The sequence below is a fragment of the Natator depressus genome, chromosome 6, assembly GCF_965152275.1.
Source record: "Natator depressus isolate rNatDep1 chromosome 6, rNatDep2.hap1, whole genome shotgun sequence".
NCBI lineage: Eukaryota > Metazoa > Chordata > Testudines > Cheloniidae > Natator > Natator depressus.
Window position 1 is genome coordinate 28,836,079 of NC_134239.1, and position 21,765 is coordinate 28,857,843.

The 21,765-nt window shown below is 42.1% G+C and overlaps 2 protein-coding genes across 6 annotated transcripts in view; both read left to right on the forward strand.

The window, feature by feature from the left end:
• HPS5 (HPS5 biogenesis of lysosomal organelles complex 2 subunit 2) overlaps window positions 1–9,962 on the forward strand; it is a 48,058-nt gene extending 38,096 nt beyond the window's left edge. For 4 of the 5 annotated variants that reach the window (XM_074954884.1, XM_074954886.1, XM_074954885.1 and 1 more), the window contains exons 22-23: window positions 407–692; window positions 1,611–3,920. In XM_074954884.1, coding sequence (XP_074810985.1) covers window positions 407–692; window positions 1,611–1,671 — 347 coding nt within the window. In that variant the 3' untranslated portion in view covers window positions 1,672–3,920. Of the gene's footprint in view, window positions 1–406; window positions 693–1,610; window positions 3,921–8,396; window positions 8,516–9,944 lie in introns of those variants that run through there. The other variant, XR_012639849.1, reaches the window with a different exon arrangement.
• Window positions 8,385–10,977, forward strand: LOC141988864 (serum amyloid A-5 protein-like). The gene is made up of 3 exons (XM_074954888.1): window positions 8,385–8,515; window positions 9,945–10,083; window positions 10,831–10,977. The coding sequence occupies exons 1-3, from the start codon at window positions 8,413–8,415 to the stop codon at window positions 10,970–10,972; spliced, it is 384 nt and encodes a 127-aa protein (XP_074810989.1). The 5' UTR covers window positions 8,385–8,412; the 3' UTR covers window positions 10,973–10,977.
• The last annotated feature ends 10,788 nt before the right edge of the window (window positions 10,978–21,765 follow it).

Here is a 21,765-nt window from a genome sequence, read left to right on the forward strand (position 1 = left end):
TACCTTGAAGGATCAGCTAATTCACTAGCACTATCTTGTGGCTTTTCTAGAATATAGTGAGCAAGTTTCTGTATCAGATGGCAGAATTGCAGTGAAAATCTACAATATACTAAAAAGACACACAAAGGAGCTCTTTCACTCTTAGTTGAATCCAAAATCTCAACAATGGCTATGAAAAAGCTGTTTTTAGTGCTAAATGTCCCATCAGCCCTAACAATTAGCTCCAATACACTTGAAAATGTTGTGTGCGACTGTCAAAAAATCAAATGCATTTTAAGCCATTTAACTAAGATATGAATGTAGAATGTTGACTCTAGAAAACTAGCTTCTTTTAAATGCCAATAGATGTAAAATTAGGTTGCTACAAGCTTTTTCCTCACAGCCAATCATTTAATTTTGCATTTAGGCTCAATTCCAGAGACCGTGGAAGAATGGAAGTTCCTTCTCCATCTTGCACAAAGTCACAGCACTGACCTCCACTATCATGGTACACAGAATGGGAATACTGTCGGCAATGGTAGCACTAATTGGTCAAACTGCATTACTGTTGAAAATGTAGCTCTTTTGTTGGCTAAGGTAATTGGCCCAGATCGTGCCTTGCCAGTACTGCAGGAGTGTGATTTGACGGCTGAATTCTCTGAGAGATTTACCAGGATCTGTGAAATACTGAGAATTGCTGAAAAAAGGCAAAGGTAAGATGGGGGTGTGTGTGTGTGTATATATATATAGAGAGAGAGAGAGAGAGAACTGTATTGATACTTCACTCAGTGCCATCCTAGGCCATAGTTTTGTCTTTCATTAAATTTAAAAAAAAGTGAAAACACTTCAGACTTCAGCTCCAAGAGTTTTTAAACAGTGTTACAGAGTGGTAAAACTACCTGAAAATACTTCTGTCTCCAATTTAAGAGGTATATTTGAGATCTGTAGCTTAAAAATGAAAAATGTATTAACAGAAAATATATTCAGAATAAATGTTTTAAAAAAGGGGCGGGGAAGGACTAAACTATCAAAAGTCCACTGCTGAAGAACTCAGAAACTCCTCACCTGTACTTCATCCTCCTATAGCTAGACTGCTCTGATGGCTGCTTCATAAATGCTGTAATAGTGCAATGAGACATTACAGTATTTGGGATTTGAGAGTCTACTTACACTGCAGCTGTTGAAGTAGTTCACCTACAAATACACTATTTAACTCCTTTACGAAAAAAAGCATGCATGGAAAAACATAAGAGGTTTTGGAATTAAGTGAATTAAGTTCTAGAAGATGGCACTTGAAAAGGTCCTATTGCAATCTCTGTTACACCAATCCTGAGGGGTGGTTACAAGCAAGAGTGAAGGCCTGGAATCTAGGAAGCTTTAAATGCTAGCATTAAATACAAAATAAAATAAAAAACCCCTGGTATCTTCTATTTTCTATTATTTACGGTTTGTCATTCATGCTGTCTATTCAGGTCAGTGGAAAATCTTTAAAGGCAGGGGCATGATAGGGCTCTCTCTGAAACTGAATTGTATTTATCTCTGCATCAGCCAGTTTAAACTCTTTCTAAAAGCTAGTGTCCAGCAAATTAGGTAACTAATACGTTGGATTTTTTTTTCTCTTTTGTCTGTAGAGCCCTGATACAGTCCATGTTGGAAAGGTGTGACCGTTTTCTGTGGTCTCAGCAGGCATAGCAAATATTCCAGGAAACACTGAAATGAAGTTGTGTACTGTGCATCTTCTACATTAAATTGCCTCTTAAGTTTCATCATCTCTTAAAGAAACAAACTCTTGTCCACACAATAATGTATGCAGCCACACTGCATGAAAATAGCACCTGAATTGGGTTTTCTTCTACAACTCTTCCTAAATAGTTTAAAACGTGCTTCTAAAACTGGTTTTAGAAATTGTTAGGTTGAAATACTCCAATGTTTATGTTGAAATTAAGACCACAAGTGTCTAACAGATTTGGGTTTTTTTTACAATAGGATTAAAAGTGCTGAATGAACTTGGTAATAACTCTGCATGAATTAAAACAGTTGGTTAAAAGTACAGTCTTTTGAACATTAAATTATGTTTGAAAATAGTGTATTTTGCCTTCAGCTGCTTTTCTGTGGGTTGGTTAAGATGTAAATTTCAAACAGATTAATTCTGTGTATACTGCGAGTATGAGCAGCCCCTGGTGGTAAATGTTAAGACTCACCCAAACTGTTTTCCCCTTCTGACATTCACTTATGCCAATGGCTGCAGTGAATCCATGCAAGAATGCAGATTTTTCCTTAATTGTATAGAATATCTGTTCTTTTGATTTATTTCTTGGAATAGCTATATCTTTATCTTAAGAGCTATGTAAAATAATGTTATGGGGTATTCATTGCATATTGTTGAAATATGCATTAAATCTTTGAAATACTCATTTATTAATAGACCACTGAAAAGACGTGTAAACACAGCATTCTTAAATTGTATGAATCTGTCATGAGGTCATCTTCAGATAAATTACCACACAATGAACATATCTTTAGATGTCAATATTTCATAACTGATTTTTGATCTTTTTGGAAGAAATGATGTAACTGCATACTTTTTTATCTAAAATTGCCTTAAAAAAAAGTATTTTAAAGGGAGGCTGTCAAGTTAAGAATCATATTTTTTAAAAACCTTTACCTCTGTTAAGATAAACATTAGATTATTAAAACTGAATATTTAAAACACCCAATTTTACTTAATCATTTGCAAAAACTAGCTTTATACCTATTCTGTTTACTCTGTGAACTTCCTAGAGCTTAGATAGTGAAAACAGACTAGTGAGATTTACTTTTGGTTTTAGCTTATTTCAATTTAGAGCCTCATTCACTAGCACAATCCTATAATATTTAGGCAGTAGTCAAACCCCAAAGAACTAACTCCCTATAAAAAAAAATTTGTCATTTTTTCCCTCGTACACTGACATTTTGTGAGTAAATTTATGTGACAGTATCCCTTTAAAATAAGAGCCTTTATATATTTTATGTATATAGTTTTGTCTCCATTGTTTGCTGCATTCCAAATTAATGGTTTTGTTTTATTTTATTTAAAAATTAATTATTTTTTGGTCAATGTGAGTTTTATCTGTGAAGTTTGGTCTGATATATAAAACTACAGTTGGATGGGTAACCTCTTTGTCTCAGTTGCTAGTACGAGTCACTCCCTTATGGTGGAGTGTTTCATAGCTCTTCTGGTGTGGGAATAAATGTCTACAGAAATAGGCCCAGTGGCAGGAATTTCAAACCTTAAGGTTCCTGTCTCTGAAAAGCCAACAAAACGTCCCCTTTCAATTTCAGTTTTTCCTGGCGTTGAGATTTTCAGCTGAAGTTGGGAAACAGCACAAATGTGCCATCCTATACCTTCAGGCACACCATGTCTTATTTATCATAGGTATAAAAAGGATTGGAAGTCAGGTACTCCTCTGTCGTCCTAACTTTGGTATTGCTATGCCATGAGGCTTAGAACAAATCACTTTACCTTTCTGTGCCTGTTTCACTCCCTCTACAAAGAGAACACTTCTACCTCATGTGGGTGTTAGAATTAATTAGTTCAGTTTTATACAGCACTTCAAAGAAGTAAAGATCTATATAAGTGGAAGAATCAACTGTCTCAGGAAAATACATAACCAGTGCTCTTCGTCAAAAGTCTAGCGAAATCTCTTCAGTTTAGAGGATAAACAGCTGAAAGCTTTGTGTACATAATAACCTTTATTTTAAAACGCACAATTAACAATGCTGACTTTTACAATATATCACAAACTTTCTTTCAAAGAGCTTGTTTTTCATCTTGCATAGCACTGTTCATATTAACCAGTTCTACAACAATATTTAAGTTTATTGCACCTAAAATGAACTTGTAGTCATGGTTTCAACTAATTTTAAGAGATTTCAATAAAAAAGAAAAGTGTTTAGACTTAGTCTTGATTTCCTTATTTATACGTGAATAAGATGTGAAGGATACGTGAACACATTGTGACTTCATCCTAGGAAATGCTGCATTTGCACACTTGCAAGCATAAGAAAGGGAAGTCCATCACCCAGATACGTCATGAGCCATTTAACACTTGTGTTTAACCTTTTTGGTGTGGAAGTGGAAAAAGGGATAAAGGGAATTTGAACGCAGACATCTTAGTTTTCTTAGGAATAGATCTAACTCTAATAATGTGAGACTTTAAGTCAGGGCCTGGACGAGTGGGAAGACTGCAAGAGATGCTATTTTGACCTTGTGTTAGATAAGAATGGAATGCAGACTGTAGCAGTAACTGCTGAAAAAAGTAAGATATCAGGAAGGAATATGTATAAACAAAACATGGCTGTTGATCATTATTGTATGCAACAAAAGGTATAAATGCTTGCCCTAATTGTTTATCTGGCGGAGACCTGCCTAGGAAGGGGGAATCCCTGTCCGTGCACGCTCTCCCCCTTGCAATTGCTCGAGAATAAACTGTCTCTGACTTGTTACAAACAACCCAAGAGTGAAGACTGCGTTTTTCTTCCACATTGGCTAATACTTTGTGAAATCCTGTCACTTGGCTTACGAGTAAGATGGTCTATATAGTGGGTTTGCGTGTCAAGACAAGAATCCAAATATGTTGGTCAAAAGAGGTGTAGTTTAAATAATACCGAAGTGAATTTACTTTTTTGTACATCGTTTCACAGAGGAAAAATATACAAAAGAGCCCAACTGTCAAATATTGCAAGCATGAGGACAACACTTTATTTTGATGCTTAGCTGTCCTCTGCTGGACAAATTGAAAGGTCTTTCTTGATCTGTGACTGAAACTGTACCTTTCCTCATTAGATACTCTAATCATCTGTCTTACTGGAATGCCCAGGCTCACTTCCAAGTTTCCACAATAAGTCTAGCCTTTTGGATATCCTCTGAGTGAGGCGTGGTAGGTCTCAATAGATAAGACAACTTCACTGAGAATCCGTAGAAATGGGTTCTACCAGTTAGTGCTGTGGCCTTGAATCTATTATTCTCTGTGCCTCAGTTTCTCTATTTGTAAACTGAAGATACTTACCTGCCTATGTGAAATGCTTGGAGATTTGTAGATGAAAAAGACTATAGCCATTCAAGGGGTTCATGCACCTGTGGCTGGTGCATGTGATCTCAGCATCAGGTGTGTTCCCTGCACAAACACCTTTTAAAAAACTCCAGTCAGAGCAATAAAGACTTGGCATTTCCTGACTTCAGTATGTTTCAATGTAAACGTTAAAATTGAATGTGCAGCCTTAACACTGTTTATGTGCATGTATGCATAGCTATATCGCCCTCAAATACTTTGTCCAAATTTTGGTAACACTGTATATTATGCCATTTTTTCTGATGGCCTTAGACACGTGTGTGACACTTATATCACTGTGTACAATCCGTAAGTCACACATGTAGTTTGTGAAAATAGTTTATACACAAGATGTACAGTTAATAAGGCCAGGGCCCTACATCACTCTCTGCTCCTCCTACAAGATTGTAGAAATAATTGTGTTCTTTGAGAGTGTTTTCAACGATGTGATTATATACACTGTAATGCAAACAGCTGTGGAATCTTATTTTTGCCTGTGTAGGTTTAAGAACTTTAGAAAGTTATGGCATTTAAGCTTTTAAAAGAAATCATATTCTGTAAGAACAACCCTGAATTTCACTGAATTATGCACATTACTGAATGGACAACTTTATACTCGGAATAGATGAAGCTTTTAAGATTGAGTAATATTAAAGGGCTGTCTGCATGATATTGTAAATTCCCAGCACTCTGCTTCATACTGCTTGCACTTTTAACTGTGCAGGTCCTACAGTAGTTGCCTGGCATACTGCATGGCAAAGTTAGCCACAGCAGCATACTCTTCCTTAGGAAATCTTTTAAAAAGGGCCAAAACATCAGACCAAACAGTGTTTAAAGATAAGGTGAGATTCTTAAACCCTCATGCCTGCCAAATCCAAAGTATTGTTACAAGGAACTTCCTTTTTTTCTTATCAAATGTTCGCTCCAGTCATTTTGCCCTTCAAGCTTTTTTGTTACAAAAGGACAAAATGTACAGAATCAATTTTCATTTCAAATTTTTAAAAAAATGTTTCTTTTTGGGTGTAGACCAGGCCTGTAAAATTTCAGTCCAGAAGCTTGAATGTTTTCAGAATGTTGAGTGAATGAAAAGAGGGCTAAAGGAAACATTTCGATAACCTTAAATACCGCTGTTAGGAGAGCTCCAGCTATACAACCCACCGCTACTTTAAATGATGATGTGCAGTGTCTCTGGTAGGCAGATCATAGAGGGTCTGAAAAACTAATGCATTACAGCAAGGTTTTCAAAAAGATGGAGTCACATAATTTAGGAAAGAAAATGGCTCTCTCGTGCCCCTTGAAACCAGAATTGTTTCCAATTCCAGGTATCAAAGGTGGAGATTTACCATAGTTCAGTTCATCTAGGGGAAAATGCAGTTGTAGTTCAGGGACTACTGAGCTTCTCAATCTCTACAGCTTTGTTACTTCAAGTAGTAAATGCTCTCCAGGATAACACGACCTAGGAGTTATCTTTCCCTTTTTTAAAGAACTAGTTGGAGTTTGTCTAGAAAAGTGTAGGTGCTCATGGGAATAAAATGAATAAGATTAAAAGAAAATTACACGATTCAGCCTAACATGTCATTTTGCTGTCAAGGCTGTTACTGTTGAATGTAGACACTTCCAAAAGCTTTCAGGAAGCTCAAAGCCAGATTGGTCAACAGAGCATTGAGCATGGACAGTACAGCTATGGTCTGTTGTGTTTACAAGTCATAGCATTCTGTTGGGCTAGTGAGCGGGACTGATTTAGCACTGGTTTCACAACACCTTCCCAATCATGATGACTTTATTCAGATTACATTCCCATAAGAACAGCTGCACTGACCATTTACAAGATCTGCTGTTTAGTTTACAAACTTTAGAGGACAAAGTCTGACCTGAACTAGCAGATATTTACCTGCATCTTTCCAGCTAGAATCAATAGGAGTTTTACATATTATCGCCCATGCACTTATCTGAGAATGTAAACCGTATTTACTTCATTTAAATACAATTTTGATAGTTCAGATTGTTATTTATCACAAATGAAAACACTTTACAAAGTACCCTGAATTCCAAATAGAGCTGATTATTCCAATCCACTGGTAATATTTTGAATTAAAAGATATTTTTGTAACTCTTCATATAACTGCATCTAGCTTATGGCTTAGATCTTACCAACAGCTACACAATAAGTTAACAGCTATTCATACAAATTAACCTCTCCCTTTTGAGGTCATAATGGTGGTAATCAAAGCTCGTTGATGTTCAAAATTTTGACAAGTTTCCATCTAAATTTAAAAGGGAAAAAATGAAAATGTCTACAAAGATGACATCCCATTTCTGACCAGCTCTGGTCATTTAAGTTTTATTTATTTCTATTACCATAGCCTCTTGGAGCCCAAGTCATGGAGCAGGACCCATTGGCTAGGCACTGTACCAACAGTACAAAAAGATGGTTCATGCCCCTATAAGCTGATGGCAAAGGCTTCTCCAGCTACCTGTGGCATCTCTTGTGCGATCCCCTAATTAGAATTACACATGAGGATAAAACTGATTTGGTGTCTATGGTACATGCAAGATGATTACTTAAAACTTCGGCATAAAAATCTCACATAAAATATTTCACTCATTTCAGTCATTAAAAAAAATTAGAAGCAAGTCAGAAAAAGTGATTGCCTGCAACTTCCAGTAAATGATGGACATTTCAGCATATTAGGCACTGGTGAAGTAATTGATCGTTGGATCAATAGAGAGACAATACAGACCGTGACCAATTGAAATCGGGAAGGCTCAAGAAGAAATAAGGAAATTTACTGCAGTAAATTCCCAACAGAAGCAATGTTTGTTTGCATTCAACAAGCAAAGAATTGCCCAATTTGAATTTAGTCAGGTTTCTGTAAATGATTTCCAATTTGCTCTTTGAGATAACGATTCCTATAAATATAGTACCATTTTTCTTGTGAGAATCCATCAGAAAGGACTCCATTTTTCCGGGGCTTTGCAATACAGCAGTGGTAAGTTTCATTCCATATGGAAACTTCATATTTGTACCACTTTACCTTGTTGTGTATTCAATTTTTGTCTTCGAACAAGTGATTTTTATGATGTAAAAACTTAAGCAGAAACGAAAACTTCTATCTTTACAACTTATGTCCCAGCCTGGTGCTGTGATGGCAGAGAGCATTTCATTTTTCTGAGTAGAAATCATCACTTTGGGAACTCTTCTGAATTGTGTGTGACCCTGAAGATCCATATACCTGTTCCAAAGCAGATATAACAGGAATTTACATTATGTCTGGAGTCTTTAAAAGATTGCCCAGTTTTCTGACATATATTCTCCTTTTATTACAGCCTAAAGAAGTGAACCATGAAGTTCTACAACTGCATGTTGTTGTTGTCCCTGGTACTATGTGTCAGTGCCCAGAACTGGTTCACTGATGCTGGATCATTCATAAGGGATGCTTATCGAGGTATGCTTTTTACTCACTGCATGTTCTTCCTCCAAACTGTTCTCAAAAGTTACGTGCAGGCAGCATGGTGTAGCTATTAATAAAAACCCAGCAAAGCCAAGCCAAAGGCAGGCGCTCTAGAACAATCTTTGATAAATTCTGGTAAATAAGAAATTTACTCAGTTCTTCACAAAAAGATACATTAGAATTTTTTTTTTGATCCCTTAAAACAATGTGGTTTTAGGTCCCTCATTGGGAGTCCAAGTACAAGACTGCTGAACCAGAGCAAATCAGCTGGCAGGTATGGGCCATAGATTGTAAAAATTATGGATCATAACTAAACAGATATTTTCACCAGACAAGATTCACTTAACATTTAGCAAGATGTTTAACTGCAACCTGTGCACCCAGCTGACCATGTTCTGACTGTAACTTCTGCACTTTCCTGATGTGGATCTCAGTGGGTCTAGTAAAATCTGGAGGCATATTAATACATTGAGAAATAATGGGTACCTTTTATTTGTTTGTTCTTGGTTCAGTGAGAGGTGTATGCCAATTCTCAGTAAAGGAAATCTAACATACTGTAAATGTTGGTTGAATATTTTCAGAAGCTTTCCTTCCCCTTCCCGGAAATGTTTCTGGGGTCAGATAACTTGGGTCCTGATTCAGCACTACAGGAATGAGCATCTTCTGCAAGGTGCTGAACTTCCCTTATTCCTAAATCATGTTTCTAAATCATAGCTCTACTCCATTGTCCTGGTGAGTCTTAAAAGAGCACTGAGAGAAATTTGAGGGTTTCTTTGTCCCTAAAGAATTCCCCAAAGATATTACAACAGAGTTTTGTGGAGATTCCATGTTTTTATGAGATCCTTCTCAAGGGAACTCCCTTTCATTTCCTCTTCCAAAGATGTCAGCTGGTGGAAGCTTCAGTTAATAAAATAGCATAAATAGCTGCAAATCCATGTATCTCTAATGGGAGTCCTGGGTACCAAAGGAAGTTGGGCAATTTTTTTTGGCAAATATTAAATTCACCAAAAAATGCATTTCAGGGGGACACTGCAACTTTTGGCAAATTTTGGTCAAAAATAATTTCAAAACTGATAATTTTCACAGTGAGCTATGCTGACATTTTGCTGCAGAAATGTCTATTCAAATCAACCTGAACTATTTTTTTTCATTTTGATGAGAAAAACCCTAACAAATCAGTTTTGGTTTGTAACTCAACAGTCTTTCTTTTTTGGATTTCTCAGATCTTCCACTGAACCAAAAAAATCAGTTTACTCAGCGATATATAGGAGCCTTTCTGCCTTCTGTAGAAGCACTATACTTGGAAGCCACAGTGCTGAAGTGTCGGAAATGGGGCTTGACGACTTCAGAGGAATGTGGGTGGAATAACCTCAAAGTGTTTTTAAATTTGTAGAGTCTCTATAATCCTTTCTCTCTTCTCCAGGCGCTGAGGATATGTGGCGTGCATACAGCGACATGAGGGAGGCGAATTATAAAAATTCAGATAAATATTTCCATGCTCGTGGGAATTATGATGCTGCCCAAAGAGGGCCTGGCGGTAAATGGGCAGCAGAAGTTATTAGGTAATGGATTCCACTTGGATTACGAGTTAAATGTCAGTAAAGAGCTATGCAATCAAATAACTATGAAGTACATTGTAATTCATAACTCCTTATTGTCCTGTTCGAAGCAAGAACATTTTTATTTAACCTCCGAACTATCTAAGTGTGACGACCGTGCCCATTCTTGAGTTGTAAAGGTGATTTCTGAGCTGACCTATTTAGATATATTCTGATATCAGATCTCATTACTATGTGCCAGGAGGCTGATGTGTTCACCACAGGGCTTTTAAAACTTAAATAATTGCAGGACCTCACTTTAATCTAGAACTGGTTCATATTGCTCTGGGTATTTCATCCAAGAAAACTATGATCAATGGTTCATTTACAGTCCTCTAATGAGGATTGTTTTAAAATATTGCTGTTCAATCTGATGACTATGATATAAAGGAGGCTTATGAGGAGTAGGCAGAACTTAGTGGAGGCAAGTAATGGGAAAGCTTTTTAATTCACAACTGCGGGACTGATGCACTTCTGGGATGACCGATGCTATTCACAGACAGGCTAAGATTTGTGTCTGTGTGTGTGTGTGACAAGGTAGGCGAGCTAATGTATTTTATTAGAATAACTTCTGTTGGTGAGGTATTTGTGCGTGTCCTCAGTTTTATGGAAAAGTAGGGATTAAACTGGGGAAAAAGTGAAAAGTAAATAATTTAGTTATTGAGATTTAATAATAAACTGTCTAAAGTAATCTTTGTTTCTTCTTTCCAGTGATGCTAGGGAAGGTTGGCAGAGTGACGTTAGCGGCAGAGGAGCCGAAGACACACGTCAAGACCAGGAGGCAAATGCATGGGGCAGAAGTGGAGGAGACCCAAACCGCTACAGACCAGAGGGCCTTCCCTCGAAATACTAATGCAGCCTGTAATACTTTACAATGGTTCCATTTTTCTACCAGCTGTGCAAAACCACAATAAATAAAACCTTAAATTTCTGAAGCTCTCAGTGAATGAACAAACATCCTCAGCTACATTAGAAAGGATAAAAAGCAATATACATACAAACCTTCATGATTTGGGGCCAAAGGTAACCCTTAACTGCCCGGGATTTGGAAGATTCTTCCAGATTATTTAACGATTGTTCTTTACTTGATTTGTTGCGTATTCCTGTGAAGCAGCGGGCACTGGCCACTGTCACAGACAGGCTACTGGACTATTGTGATCCATTATGAAAATTTTATTTTTTAGTGTTGTCCCCATTTTACAGACAGGGATCTGAGAGATGTTAATTGACTTGCCTAACATCACAGGGGAGTCTATAGCAGAGCTAGGAATGGAGTCCAGTCCTCTAACTATAAGACCATCCTACCTGGCTAATTAGTTGGGGGCATAAAAACCACCCTACAAAGGTTTAGGTATCATGGAAAAAAAAACAGAAATTTGTGGGGCAAGTCAGGAGGAAAGTTAACATTTTAAAGAAAAGATGAAAACACATTTTCTATGGGGCTGGGAGTCTGGGTCCACTTTAATAAGCAGTGATGGTGCTTAAGTTTTAAAAGTATATATTTATTGTCAGGTGGGTAGAACCGCTGTTCCGTCTGAGGTCAGGCTAGAAAGGCTGGATCAGAGTCATCACTGGATGAAATTTCCCATTGTTGCTGAAGACCAGGAGTGAGTAGAAACAGCATCAGAGAGGGGTGGCAAAACTAAGTTCAAAACTAGTTAATGTACATTGATAAAAACCTGAAGAGATTATAGGGGTTAAAAGACTCAATGCTCACAACTTGAAGTAGAAAAGAAAGAAAAGGAAAGTAGTAGCACAAAACCAAATCAAAATGAAACCAGTGTTTTCCGGCTGTGTGCTTCCCAGTCTTTGGATAGTTACCAGGCAGCTGACAGCAGTCTCATGAGAGGTTTCTGGTCGTGCATTTAACCCTAACATCTTCACTTGAAAACAGAGGAATCTTGGCTTTCAGAGTGGTAGCTGTGTTAGTCTGTGTCAGCAAAACCAACGAGGAGTACTTGTGGCACCTTCGAGACTAACGCATTTATTTGGGCATAAGCTTTCGTGGGCTAAAACCCACTTCATCAGATGCATGGAGTGGAAGATACAGGAGGCAGGTATATTCACAGTACGTGCAAAGATGAGAGTTGCCTTACCAAGTGTGGGGATCAGTGCTAATGAGACAATTCAATTGAAGTGGAAGTGGGCTATTCTCAACAGTACAATACCAAGGGAGGAAAAATCACTTTTGTAGTGGTAATGAGGCCAAAGTAATCAGGGTGGCCCATGTCAAACAGTTGACAGGAAGGTGTAAGTAACAGTAGAGTGAAATTAGTATGGGGAAATTAGTTTTTGTAGTGACCCATCCCATCTTCATGTCAGCCTAACAGTCCTGAGGAAGAGCTCTGTGCAGATCGGAAGCTTGTCTCTCTCCCCAACAGAAGTTGGTCCAATAATAGACATTATTACCTCACCCACCTTGTGTCTCTAATATTCAGGGAGCAACACAGCTACAACAACACTAATTACTCCTAGTCCCACTCTTGAACAAAAGATCAAAGAATTTAGCAGCATGCAGTGGGGGGTTCTTAGCATGACTCTGCTCAAATAATTTTTTAGGCCTTTCCTCAATTTTTAGGGTAAAAGTGCGTAGTCAATAGGCCTCACATCTTACAATTTGTTGGAGGCAGGGGGCGCTGTGGGGCGGCTGAGGCGCTGTCTGTCTGTGGGAGGCCGGGCTGCAGGGGGCGCTGTGGGGCGGCTGAGGCGCTGTCTGTCTGTGGGAGGCCGGGCTGCAGGGGGCGCTGTGGGATGGGTGAGGTGCTGTCTGTCTGTGGGAGGCCGGGCTGCAGGGGGCGCTGTGGGGCGGCTGCGGCGCTGTCTGTCTGTGGGAGGCCGGGCTGCAGGGGGGTCTGTGGGGTGGGTGAGGCGCTGTCTGTCTGTGGGAGGCCGGGCTGCAGGGGGCGCTGTGGGGCGGCTGAGGCGCTGTCTGTCTGTGGGAGGCCGGGCTGCAGGGGGCGCTGTGGGGCGGCTGAGGCGCTGTCTCTCTCTCTCTGGCTGGCCGCGGGGCAGGGTTGTTGGTGCCCGCCCCAGGAGCCGCGCGCCGGAGAGCGCTGAGCCCCGCTGGCCGGGTGAGCCTTGTGGGGTGGGATCCGGCCCCTCGCGGGGCTGAGCAGCTGGGGCCGATGCAGGAGCCGCTCCCGTCCCCGCAGCGGCGTGAGGGGTCGAGCCCCCGGGGAGAGGGAGGAGGGAGTGGGCCGCGACTTGCTCCGGGTGCCCCCCACGTTGCGCCCCTGCCTCGCCAGGCGTTGGGCGGAGTTGACTGCCCCGGCCTGTCCCTCCCAGACCAGCGGCTGCATGGGCGGCCGGGGGAGCCGGTGCCCCATGGGGTGTGCGCGCTGTGGGCTCTGGGTACATGGTGGTGCGGGGGAGCCTGTTTCAATAATCCGCCGCCTCCGAGGGCCCCGAGACGACTGGCAGCTCTTTTTTTCTCCATCCAAGGGGTCTTCAGCGAGTTGTCTCCAAGCTGCACCTCTACCTCTTCCGGACCTGCAAGCTGTTCTCTGCGACCGGGTCCGTTGTGGCCACCGAGGGCGCGGACCTCCTCCGGGTGCCCCTGCTACACAACCCCCACCTTCGTGTGCCGTGGCAGAGTCCCCCTCGGTGCGCTGGAGGCTGGTCCTGGCAGAAACCACCAGAATCAGACACTTCCTGGACTATGACAGCAGGCACTGGGTGGATCCCCGAGTGCCAGACAGTGCAGGGGGCTTTCCATCCTTCAGATCCTGCACGTACTCCAGGAGGTGGGGGCATGCTTCTTGCCTACCTCTCAGGTTTTCTGTGAGTGGGTCCTCCGGGAGAGTGCTCCCTGCTCACCCCTGACCCTCCGGACCTTTTCATCGGGCCCTGACATGTGAGCCCCTCGGCACCCTCCCGTTTATACTCTGACCTGGCTGTGTGCCCTGCAACTGGTTCGCTGCTGAACCGCACCACGGGAACAACTATACACGTTCGTGCTCCACACATTTAATTTCCTCACCCTCGTGTCCCACCCCGATGCCAAGTGGCAGGACTATTTACCACCTGTAGATGGTGAGGAACCCTGGTGGGCCAGACTCTTTTCCACCTCTGTCCAACATCCCACTGGGGATACTGGTTGGTGGCTCCTTCATGGAGCCAGGCGCACGGGGGTGTACCTGGCATGGTTCGCCCCCATTCCTGACATCTACCCTTTTGTGGCATGAGGCAGAACCTGGCGCATGCTTATCTCGTATGTGCCAGGTTGCAGCCCCTATTCTGGCTCCTCCAGAACCTCCTGTTGTGGTTCTGGATGCACTTTTCCCCATCTCTCGTCATATAGTCACACCCTTTCTGTGGCCCCATGAAGTCGTGAGACCTCGTCATCAACCTCCTCCTGGCACTGACCAAAGTGTCCATTTACAGCACCAGGATGAGGATGCTAGACAAGGGAGTACTCTGTGATTGTGGGGCCTATTTCCACTCCTCCCTGGTCTCACACATCCGGGCAAAGTTCCTCTGGGCAGCGTCTGCTGGCTCCTTAGGCAGCTTTTAGGAGCAATGGGTGCTGTCTGGGGTTCTCTGCTCGGTGTCGCTCTCTGGATCCCTAGTTCTGAACCTGTGGCCTCCACTCCTGTCCCTGTTATTCCTTAGTTGTTCCAAGAATTCATTTGGATCCCGCGTCCAGTGGTCCCTCCCACAAGGCTGGGGGGAAGGGCCTTTAGATGCGGGTGGGCTTGTGCAGCTGAGCAGCGAGTCCAGCTGGGGCTGATTCAGAAGCTGCTCCCATCCCCACAGCGGCGTGAGGTGCTGAGCCCCCAAGCAGGAGTGGAGGGAGCGGACTGCGCTCACTCCAGGTGCCCCCCCCCCCACACCATGCCTCTGCCTCGCCAGGCGATGGGCGGAGTCACTTGCCCCGGCCCGGCACTCCCAGACCAGTGGCTGCCTGGGTAGGTTGGGGGAATCGGTACTTCTTGGGGTGTGTGTACTGTGGGGCCTGTGTACCTGGGGTGGATGAGCTGGTGCTCCTTGTGGTGTGTGTGGTCTGGGTACATGGGACGGGGAAGCCTGTTCCCCGGTGGTCGTGTGTGCTGTGGAGTCTAGGTACTTGGGCGGAGGACAGGGGAGCCGGTGCCCTGTGCAGGGGGTGTCCAGGTGGGGTAGGGACCTGGGTTTAGAGAGAGTAGATGGGATGGAAGGAGGAATCAGTGCTATGTGGGATGAGGAGTTCATGCTGTGGTGGGGAAGGGGACACAGGTTGTGGCTGTGGGGGACCCTCCCATGGTTTGGTGGGGACAGGGATGCTGCTGGCTCTTGCCTGGAGTCACTGCATGGTCATCTCTGTTTCTAGAGAATCAGGATTGCTGGAAAGCTTCTGGTCCAGAGATCCTGCTGGATTTCTGAAAAATGGACCGGAATCCTTCGCCCCCTTCTAGTGATGCTGAGGACAAGGAGGCTGCAGGGGATTCCATTGCGAACACAGTCTACAGAAAGAATTGGCTGTTCAGTGACCTTACAAAACTGATTGACGTGCATGATAGGTCCAGATCTAATGCATCCGAGGATGCGGAGGGAATTGGCTGATGTGATTGCAGAGCCATTGGCTGTTTTTTTGAAAACTCATGGCGATCGGGGGAGGTCCCGGATGATTGGAAAAAGGCAAATATGGTACCCATCTTTAAAAAAGGGAAGAAGGAGAACCTGAGGAACTACAGCCTCACCTCAGTCCCTGGAAAAATCATGGAGCAGGTCCTCAAGGAAACCATTTTGAAGCACTTGGAGGAGAGGAAGGTGATCAGGAACAGTCAACATTGATTCACTAAGGGCAAGTCATGCCTGACCAACCTGATTGCCTTCTATGATGAGATAACTGGCTCTGTGGATATTGGGAAAGCAGTGGACGTGATATATCTTGACTTTAGCAAAGCTTTTGATAACGGTCTCCCACAGTATTCTTCCCAGCAAGTTAAAGAAGTATGGATTGGATAAATGGACTAGAAGGTAGATAGAAAGCTGACTAGATTGTCAGGCTCAATGGGTAGTGATCAATGGCTCGATGTCTAGTTGGCAGCCGGTATCCAGCGGAGTGCCCCAGGGCTGGTTTTGTTCAACATCTTTATTAATGATCTGGATGATGTGATGGATTGCACCCTCAGCAAATTCGCAGATGACACTAAGCTCAGGGGAGAGGTAGATATGCTGGAGGATAGGGATAGGGTCGAGAGTGACCTAGACAAATTGGAGGATTGGGCCAAAAGAAATCTCATGAGGTTCAACAAGGAGAAGTGCAGAGTTCTTCACTTAGGATGGAAGAATCCCATGCACCGCTACAAGCTGGGGACCGACTGGCTAAGCAGCAGTTCTGCAGAAAAGGACCTGGGGATTACAGTGGATGAGAAGCTGGATATGAGTCAGCAGTGTGCCTTTGTTGCCAAGAAGGCTAAAGGCATATTGGGCTGCATTAGTAGGAACATTGTCAGCAGATTGAGGGAAGTGATTATTCCCCTCTATTCGGCAGTGGTGAGGCCACACCTGGAGTACTGAGTCCAGTTTTCAGCCCCCCACTCCAGAAAGGATGTGGACAAATTGGAGAGAGTCCAGCAAAGGGCAATGAATATGATCAGTGGGCTGAAGCACATGACTTACGAGGAGAGGCTGAGGGAACTGGGCTTCTTTAGTCTTCAGAAGAGAAGAGTGAGGAGGGATTTGATAGCAGCCTTCAACTACCGGAAGTGGGGTTCCAAAGAGGATGGAGCTCGGCTGTTCTCAGTGGTGTCAGATGACGGAACAAGGAGCAATGGTCTCAAGTTGCAGTGGGGGAGGTCTAGGTTTGGTATTAGGAAACACTATTTCACTAGGCGGGTGGTGAAGCACTGGAATGGGTTACCTAGGGAGGTGGTGGAATCTCCATCCTTAGAGGTTTTTAAGGCCCAGCTTGACAAAGCCCTGGCTGGGATGATTTAGCTGGGGTTGGTCCTGCTTCGAGCAAGGGACTAGATGACCTCCTGAGGTCTCTTCCAACCCTAATATTCTATGAGTCTATGATAGGTATCATTTACTGGTCTCAGAAGATGTGCTGCAGACACTCTTAGGTACTGAGCTCTTTCTGTGTTAACAGTTCGCCTGCAGGTTAAATAATGGGTGTTGTAACATGGAGAGAAAGTGACCTCCTCAGTGAGTGACCTGCAATATGATTGCTCACTATGAATCCCTTAGTGGGGTCAATACAAGGGAGGATGAAGAGCTGTTTTAGCTAAAGGACAACTTTGGTGCAATAATAAATGGATCAGAGGAATGGGAACAGCATCCCAGTAGGAGTTGTGGGGGCAACCAACTCAATGAGTTTTAAGAAAGCACTGGAGAAATTTATGCATGTAATTGTATGACAGCGTTGATTGTGATGTAGGGAGTTAAGGCTTAAGAGCCTTTGGGTTCACTTCTGGTTTATGTCTTATGTTCCTAAAAGCTCATGCTTCAGGGTTTTAGTCAGCCACTGGCAGGAATCAGAAAGGGATTTCCTGCCCGCCGCTGCCCCCTCATGTATTCTGGGAGTGTTTTCCTTTTTTTTTTATTACCTTCCTCTGAAGCCTCAGGGATAACCAGGACTGGAGATAGCATACTGTACGGGGAGGGCCAGGACTATGGGGTGGCACCAAACATTCTCTCTCTCAGGTGCTTGGCTTGCTGGTTCTTGCTCACATGCTCAGGGTCTAATCGATTGCTATATGTGGGATCAGGCGGAATTTCCCTACAGGTTATATTGTCAGTGGCCTTGGGGGATTTTTGTCTTCCTCAGCAGCATGTGGATTTGGGTCACTTGCCAGGTTTATCTAAGTATAATCTCACATAATTGATTATTTCCATCCCATTTCAGGAGCCTCAGGTACTGGTACACCTCAGTCTTTCCTGTTCTCTGTTTGTGACACATGATAGTCTAGTCACTTATGGACTGTAAAATTTTTGTCAAATTTTTGTTGTTGGGTTTAGTGTTCAGGTGCTGGGTGGTGATGGTGGCCTATGATATGTAGGAGGTCAGATTAGATGATCTGGCTGTCCCTTCCCGCCTTAAACTGTATGACTGTAACTTGTTCTCATCGCTTTAGTTATTTGAAGTTCACTAGCGATCTCTAATATCATTGTATGATTTCATAACTTTAATATGGCTAGCCCAGTGCACACAATTAATTCTGATCCATGAGAGTTTCACTTTGTCACTCATATAATGTTTTAGTAAGTAGTCTGAAGATTTGTTATGAGAAATATATCTTAATTCATCTGTATGTAGTATCTCTGCAAAGGAAGTAATACGTGAACTTTTCAATAGAGGACCTTACACCCTCTAACAAATGTTGATTAAACTTCCCAGCAATCTGTCAGGTAGGTAAGTACTGTTGTCTCTGCTTTTTAAGATGGGTAAATTGAGCCAAGATGAGGTTAAAGACCTGCATCTCTTTCAAGGAAAGTCTTTTCTGCCTAAGACGATTCATTTAGAAAATGCTTAAAAATGAGCAGTACAGTTTTGGAAGGTCTGAAAAGAGTAGATTGTTAGTGACGTCTGGCTTTGGATAACTAAAGCAATAGTTGTAGTTCTTGACTGTGACTCCCTTACTATTGCCCCATTTTCTTTTACTTCACTTGATAGGTCATTAGCCCTGAAAAGAGTGACTCCAACTTGAACCTGAGGAAGTGCAGACAGAGCTAGATGAAGAAATGGAGAATGACATTTATAAAGTGTGGGACATGTCAATGGACGAGGTATGTTGGTGAGCATCCTGTAATGAAGTGTTGAATACAACTGTAAAGCTGAATAACGGATGAAATGCTGTGGTTGAGTGACAAGAGTGGTAAGGTAAAGGAGAATAAAAAGGAAAGACGCAAGTCTAAGAGGGGAGAATAATAGGTTGACCAGAGAGGTGAGACAGAAAGCAAGGGATTCCAAAACAACTGGATAAATGAACAGCGTAAAGAAGCAGAGAAATACACAAAAAGAAGTGTGACACAAGTTGTACTGCAAGATAAGAAAACTGAATGGAACATATGAGTTGAAGATGTCAACTGTGAAAGAGAAGCAGGGCAAATAGTTGAGGATGAAAAGCAAATCACAAATGAGGGAAAGCGTATTTTGCAGAGCTGTATGGAATTCAAAACACAGGACAAGTTTTCCTGTACAAATGAGGGAGAACAGAAGCAGGAGTTCTTAGAAGTAAAGATTTCACTAGAAAGTCTGAAAAAGGAAAGGTGCTGGGAAGTGACGAGCAGAGCAGTTAGGCGCAGGTGAGGAATACACATGAAAGGCAATGCACAAACTATGTAACCAACTTTACGAGCAAGGGCAGAGCGAATGGAGGAAGGCGATAATAGTAGTGATCTATAAAATAGGAGATTGAATGAGTTTAAGAACTATGGAGAAATCAGCTCACTGAGTGTGTGGGGGGAAAAGCACTCACCAGGATATTTCAGAGGAGAATGAAGAGGTACATAGAAGCATCGCTTGCAGAGGGACAGGCCAGATTTAGACCAGGATGAAGTATAAAAAGTCAGCTGTTTGTGATGAGACAGATATCAGAGAAGGAGCTAGAACAAATTTGGTTGTGTTCTAACAACTTGAGAGCCTTCAAACAGTCTTTTGATAGCATTTGGCAGAAAAGATTATGACAAGTCTTGAGAACATATGGCATCGCCAAGAAATTGATCAAGCTGGTAGAAAACATCTATAGCAAGTCAATGAGTGCGGTGAGAGTAGACAAGAAGCTGATGGAAAGGTTCAGGATAACCATAGGAGTGAGACAAGGATGCACCCTTTAGCTAGATTTGTTCAACTTGATACTGGAAGCAGTATTGTTTAGCACTGAGAGATAATATGACTCCTTTTATTTCATGTGGGAGGATAGTGAATCACCTTTAGATTCACAGAGGATATTGATTTCATAGCATTGTCCCAAGGAAGATTTACTGAGAATAACTGCCAAGGTAGATTAGGAATGCATAAAATTTGGACTGAAGATCAACACGAGGAAGGCAAAAACTGTGACAACTGGAAGAGAAGAGGGAAGAGGTCGAGATCAAACTTAGAGACAAAGAACTAGAACAGTTGGAAAAACATGGGAATTGCGAAGATGATATAAAAGAAGACTGCATTGAGAAAACTCTGCAAGATGTGGAAGGCTAAAATCAGTGTGTAGGAGACAGTTATCATGCCTGTACCGTTGTACAGGTTGGAATGTTGGAGTGTGAGGAAAGCCAAGGAATGTAAGATACTAACTGCAGAAATGAACTGGCTGAGGGGAGTATTGAGAGTTTCAAGACTGTGGAAAATGAACAATGAAATAAGAAAACAGGTAAAGCAAGAAATAGTGCTTTTATGGAAGAGTGAAGAAAGATAATTACAGTTTGGACACGTGTCAGGAATGTACCCGGAAAGGGCATCATTTTTGGTGGTATATACCAGAGTTCAAGGAACTAGAAATGAGGAAGACTGAGGATGCGTGTAGGATAGGCACAGTGAAGAATGATATAGAACAAAAAGGTTTAAAGATGAACAAAACCGTGGAACTGGTACAAGACAGAAAGTGATGAAAAGACTTCTTTCGGCCCCTTCATCGCTGGCCGATGGGAATCAAAGAAGAAGCTAGTTCCCAGGTTGATCTTTGAAGTAAGGGAGCCGGGGTATGGGAGTTGCTTGGCGTACAATCTGGTGGCCACTGGTTGAGGATCACCTGAGATAAATGGCTGCAATTCCTTGTATTTTACATATGATTTGAACTAAAGCCTTTGGTAATTAGAGCTCAATACATCAGCCATTATTGATGCTAATTCTGGTGGCTTTCAAATTTATAATGGTTGTTTAATCTTCAGCATTTTTAAGTATAGAGATGATGTGATGCTGCCTTTAAAATGACACATTTCTCTATAGCCATGATAACTATTATTGCTATTAAATGTAATTAAATCTGATCAATAGACTAGGTTTATCGGTTTGATTGACAAAATCCCAAGGTAGGGATATAACATGACTTGTTTATTTTGTGGGACAGATTGATACCCAAAGATTACAAACACTGAAGTATTAGCAAATTCTCAATTAAAGAAAAGAGATATTATCTGCTTCTCTCAATCTTCAAAATAAACAACTTGGGAGATGTCTCTCTCACTTCTTGTGGCTTAATGAGGTGAAATAGGAGGAGGAGGAGAAAATTTCTAATACATTCCTCTCTTGTACGCGCTGATCGAGTCTGAATGGTAATCCCTTCCCTTGTGTTTCTTTTTATATGCCTGATGTGAGGTCATTGGCTAAATTCTCATGGATTAGGGAAGGGGTCAAGTGTGCTGAGAGAAGAAAAATAATTAAAATATAATTTTTTTTTGGTACACTGTTGATAATTCAAGAATTTGGAGATATGCTGAGTAGGAGTTTGTAGAATTTCTCATTGATCGGATTGAAGGAATAAGGATGATAACGCCTGTGGACACACCAATGTACAGTAACTCCTTGCATAATGTTGTAGTTATGTTCCTGAAAAATGCTACTTTAAGTGAAACCATGTTAAGCAAATCCAATTTCCCTATAAGAATTAATGTAAATGTGTGTTGGGGGGTAGGTTCCAGGGAAATTTTTTTCACCAGACAAGAGACTGTGTTTTTATATATATATATATATATATATAGTGACAAAGTTCCTCCTCTGCCTTG